Raw genomic sequence first — 6,000 nt, forward strand, 5'->3', positions numbered from 1 at the left:
GATGTCACCCTTCCCTCCCACATAGCCCTCCATTTTTCTATCATCCACGTGCCTGAAGTGAAAAGCCCTAGCTCGCTGGCACAATATTAGTTATATATTTATTTATTTTTATTTAAGGATACAGCTCAGGAACAGGCCCTTCCCACACTGCCCAATTACACCTTTAGGATGAGGGAGGACACTGGAGCACCCAAAGGAAACCCACCAGTCCTGCCCTTACAGACAGCGGCAGGAATTGAACCGGAGTCACTATTGCTATAAAGCATTACGCTAACCGCTATACTACCGTAGCACTCTTGACCATTAAGCTTCAGAGCTGCTGAGGGACACCAAAACTCTACTGACCTCCTCAACAAACTCAGTCTTTCCCCTCCACAATGGAATCAAATTAAATAGACCAAACTGCTCCAGAATAGCCTTCTCCCAGTGCAAGACATGGCCAACAATTCCACTCGATGCAAACATTCAGCAACAATTCTCAACACACATTCACTTCCAATATTACATGATTGCTGGCAGCCTTCAAACATCCAGAGCCCAGATTGTCCCCGCAGACATTAAACACCCACCCACCCCATATCCCCTGTAAATATATATCTTATCACCTGTAGATATATTCATTAACTGACCCCATCCTCTGTAGATACAGACATTAACTCAGCCTCACTTCCTGTGGACACATACGATAACCACAGCCTCAGTCCCAGTAGATATAGACTTTAAAACCCGCTCAATCCCTGTAGGTACAGACAATAAACTACAACACAGGCCCTGCAGATTCAGACATTACCACTTCACTCCCTTAAATACAAACATTAACGTCACTCACTCAGCCCCTGTAGATACAGATGTAAACATCTCCTCACTCTTATATAGACATTAACCCCTTCATCCCTATACATACCAATGTTAACACACACTCACTCCCCATAGACACAGACATAAACACCGCCTCAGTTCCTGTAGATACAGACGTTAACCCTCCTCACTCCTGTAGATAGATATTACCTCCCCTCACTTCCAGTACAGATGTTAACCCCCCTCACTCCTGTAGATACAGACATTACCCCCCTCTCACTCCTGTAGATACAGATGTTAACCCCCTCACTCCTGTAGATAGATATTAACTCCCCTCACTCCCAGTAGATACAGACGTTAACCCCCTCACTCGTGTAGATACAGACATTAACCCCCTCACTCCTGTAGATACAGACGTTAACCCCCGATCACTCCTGTAGATACAGACGTTAACCCCCTCACTTCTGTAGATACAGACATTAACCCCCTCACTCCTGTAGATACAGAAGTTAACCCCCCTCACTCCTGTAGATACAGACATTAACCCCCCTCACTCCTATAGATACAGACGTTAACCCCCGATCACTCCTGTAGATACAGACGTTAACCCCCTCACTTCTGTAGATACAGACATTAACCCCCTCACTCCTGTAGATACAGAAGTTAACCCCCCTCACTCCTGTAGATACAGACATTAACCCCCCTCACTCCTATAGATACAGACATTAACCCCCTCACTCCTGTAGATATAGACGTTAACCCCCTCTCACTCCTGTAGATACAGACGTTAACCCCCTCACTCCTGTAGATACAGACATTAACCCCTTCACTCCTGTAGATAGATATTAACTCCCCTCACTCACAGTAGATACAGATGTTAATCCCCCTCACTCCTGTAGATAGACATTAACCCCCTCACTCCTGTAGATACAGACATTAACCCCCTCTCACTCCTGTAGATAGACATTAACCCCCTCACTCCTGTAGATAGATATTAACTCCCCTCACACAGTAGATACAGATGTTAACCCCCCCTCACTCCCCCTTGATACAGACATTAACCCCCTCACTACCAGTAGATACAGACATTAACCCCCTCACTCCCAGCAGATACAGACATTAACCCCCTCACTCCCAGTAGATACACATTAACCCACCTCACTCCCAGTAGAGACATTAACCCATCTCACTCCCAGTAGATACAGACATTAATCCGCCTCACTCCCAGTAGATACAGATGTTAACCTGCCTCACTCCCAGTAGATAGACATTAATCTGCCTCCTTCCCAGTAGATACAGAAGTTAATCCGCCTCACTCCCAGTAGATACAGATGTTAACCCACCTCACTCCCAGTAGGTACAGACGTTAACCCACCTCACTCCCAGTAGATACAGACATTAACCCCCCTCACTCCCAGTAGATACAGACATTAACCCCCTCACTCCTGTAGATACAGACATTAACCCTCTCACTCCTGCAGATACAGACGTTAACCCCCACTCACTCCTGTAGATACAGACGTTAACCCCCTCATTCCTGTACAGACGTTAACCCCCTCACTTCTGTAGATACAGACATTAACCTCCTCACTCCTGTAGATAGATATTAACTCCCCTCACTCACAGTAGATACAGAAGTTAACCCCCCTCACTCCTGTAGATACAGACATTAACCCCCCCTCACTCCTGTAGATACAGACATTAACCCCCTCACTCCTGTAGATACAGACGTTAACCCCCTCTCACTCCTGTAGATAGACATTAACCCCCCCTCACTCCTGTAGATACAGACATTAACCCCCTCACTCCTGTAGATACAGACGTTAACCCCCTCTCACTCCTGTAGATACAGACGTTAATCCCTTCACTCCTATAGATAGATATTAACTCCCCTCACTCACAGTAGATACAGATGTTAATCCCCCTCACTCCTGTAGACATTAACCCCCTCACTCCTGTAGACATTAACCCCCTCACTCCTGTAGATACAGACATTAACCCCCTCTCACTCCTGTAGATACAGACATTAACCCCCTCACTCCTGTAGATAGATATTAACTCCCCTCACACAGTAGATACAGATGTTAACCCCCCTCACTCCCTCTTGATACAGACATTAACCCCCTCACTACCAGTAGATACAGACATTAACCCCCTCACTTCCAGCAGATACAGACATTAACCCCCTCACTCCCAGTAGATACACATTAACCCACCTCACTCCCAGTAGAGACATTAACCCATCTCGCTCCCAGTAGATACAGACATTAATCCGCCTCACTCCCAGTAGATACAGATGTTAACCTGCCTCACTCCCAGTAGATACAGACATTAATCTGCCTCCCTCCCAATAGATACAGAAGTTAATCCGCCTCACTCCCAGTAGATACAGACATTAACCCCCCTCACTCCCGGTAGATACCGACATTAACCCCCTCACTCCTGTAGATACAAATGTTATCCCCTCTCACTGACTGTAGATACAGGTGTTAACCCCCTCACTCCCCATTGATATGGATGTTAACCCCCCCACAGATACAGACATTAACTCCCTCACTCCCAGTAAATACAGAGGTTAACCCACCTCCTGTAGATACAGGCATTGACCCCCTCACTCCCAGTAGATACAGACATTAATCTGCCTCCCTCCCAGTAGATACAGAAGTTAATCCGCCTCACTCTCAGTAGATACAGATGTTAACCCACCTTACTCCCAGTAGGTACAGACGTTTAACCCACCTCACTCCTGTAGATACAGACATTAACCCCCTCACTCCTGTAGATACAGGTGTTAACCCCCTCACTCCCCATTGATATGGATGTTAACCCCCCCCCATAGATACAGAGATTAACTCCCTCATTCCTGTAGATACAGACATTAACCCCCTCACTCCTGTAGATACAGGTGTTAACCCCCTCACTCCCCATTGATATGGATGTTAACCCCCCCCCATAGATACAGAGATTAACTCCCTCATTCCTGTAGATACAGACATTAACCCCCCCTCACTCCCAGTAGATACAGATATTAACTTCCTCACTCCTGTAGATACAAATGTTATGGCCTCTCACTGACTGTAGATACAGGTGTTAACCCCCTCACTCCCCATTGATATGGATGTTAACCCCCCCCATAGATACAGGCATTAACCCCCTCACTCCCAGTAGATACAGACATTAACCACCTCACTCCCTGTTAGTACAGACATTAAACCCTCTCAGTCCCTGTAGATACAGACGTTACCACCCCCCTGACCATAGATACAGACGTTAACCCTATTCATTCCTATAGATATAGAAGTTAAACATCGCCCCCCCCCCGCACCACCGCAATCCTTGTGTATATATTCAGTCCAGACCCGTTCCCTCCCCCTGACACGGAGCTAAGCGTGTTGTCCCGCCGCGGCTCTCTTTCAGCCTTACCGTGGCTACGGGCGGCGGCTTCGGCCGTGCCCGGGGCGAGCAGCAGCAGGTGCAGAGAGAGCAGGACTCGGAGCTCGCTCCTCGGTGCCTTCATCCTCGGTCTGACGGGCGGGACGGAGCGAGGCGACGAGGGAAGGCAGGACCGCGGGGTGACCTTCAGCGGCTCACATCTCCCACCCGCTCCTGGCTGCGCTCCGCCGCCGTCCGCCGCCACAGCAGCAGCGAGTGGTCCACCGGCGGCGCGCGTGCACGCGGCCTGACGTCACCGGGAGCGCGCATTACATCAAACACCAACACCCCCTTCGCAAACAATTTGATCGCAGACCCCGCTTGCTGCAAAAAGCCGCGTTTTCTGCATTTATATAACTACCTCATTCATCACAGGGGTGCATTGGAGCATTATTGAGTGATATTTATATTTATTGTGCTTTTATGCCGCATCTTATCCAGAGTAACAATCATTTCGTTCTTCTTTACACTCGTGTACCGAAGAATGACAATAAACAATCTTAATAATAATAGCTCCTTTACAGAGCACTTTTCATTCAAAGGCGATGTGGTTCAAAGTGCTTTACAATGGGATAAAGTGAAAATAAAAGACCTTGAATTCAGAATTAAGATCTTGAATCTTAAACTCTGCATTGAACCGTTTAATGAATGCATATTTGGTTATATACTATAGTGCATATTCTATATATATTCAATTTACAAAACTGGAAGGTTTGCTTAAATGGCATTTATATATAATTGCATGAACGCAAATCTTTTTGACCCCCTACAATCAGGCACGAGGTACCGTAGCGAGGGGAAACGGCTTCTTCCCCCGGGCCGTGAGGCTACTGAACTCCCTGGCACCACCCAGGTCTCATCACTTACGAAGCGCCAGCACCGATGTACAGTTTACTTTTGAACTTCTGTCGTAAATGCACCTTATGCTAAATGTCAGTCTTCTGGGATATATTTTATTAGTTGTTCATTTGTTTGTGGTAATATTACTTTTTGTGTTGTGTGTGAGCTGCATGTACTGTGTTGCGCACTTTGGTCCAGAGGAACGTTGTTTCGTTTGTGTATGAATTATCTTCCCTGTTCTCCCGACAGAGAAAAACAATCATATATTTATGCAAAAGCTGAGGAACGAGAAGTGCTGAATAAATGCCTTCCGCCTGAATTAGTGCCAGCTCCTTTTGATTTCATTTCAATTCTCCAACACCGGCGATTGAACATAGAACATAGAACACCAGGGCACAGTACAGGCCCTTCGGCCCACGCTGTTGTGCCGACCTTTTAACCCACTCTAAGATCAGTCTAACCCTTCTCTCTCACACAACCCTCCATTTCTCTACCACCCATGTATTGATCTAAGAGTTTCTTAACTGCCCATGACGTATCTGCCTCCACCACCACCCCTGGCAGCCTGTCCCATGCACCCACCGCTCTCTGTGTGTAACTGACTTTCCCCTTACCCCTATACTTTCCTCCAGTCAGCTTAAAGTTATGCCATCTGCTAGCAGCTATTTCTGCCCTGAGGATTTGACAAGGTACCCCATGCAAGGCTTATTGAGAAAGTAAGGAGGCATGAGATCCAAGGGGACATTGCTTTGTGGATCCAGAACTGGCTTGCCCACAGAAGGCAAAGAGTGGTTGTAGACGAGTCATATTCTGCATGGAGGTCGGTGACCAGTGGAGTGACTCAGGGATCTGTTCTGGGACCCTTACTCTTCGTGATTTTTATAAATGACCTGGATGAGGAAGTGGAGGGACGGGTTAGTAAGTTTGCTG

The 6,000-nt window shown here is 47.1% G+C and overlaps 1 protein-coding gene across 2 annotated transcripts in view; it reads right to left on the reverse strand.

The window, feature by feature from the left end:
* Window positions 1-4,449, reverse strand: part of ptprna (protein tyrosine phosphatase receptor type Na) — a 271,076-nt gene extending 266,627 nt beyond the window's left edge. For both annotated transcript variants that reach the window (XM_072260998.1, XM_072260997.1), the window contains exon 1: window positions 4,222-4,449. In XM_072260998.1, the coding sequence (XP_072117099.1) occupies window positions 4,222-4,315 (94 nt within the window). In that variant the 5' untranslated portion in view covers window positions 4,316-4,449. The remainder of the gene's footprint in view (window positions 1-4,221) is intronic.
* Between the last annotated feature and the right edge of the window lie 1,551 nt (window positions 4,450-6,000).

This window comes from Mobula birostris, chromosome 6 (genome assembly GCF_030028105.1).
Source record: "Mobula birostris isolate sMobBir1 chromosome 6, sMobBir1.hap1, whole genome shotgun sequence".
Taxonomy (NCBI): domain Eukaryota; kingdom Metazoa; phylum Chordata; class Chondrichthyes; order Myliobatiformes; family Myliobatidae; genus Mobula; species Mobula birostris.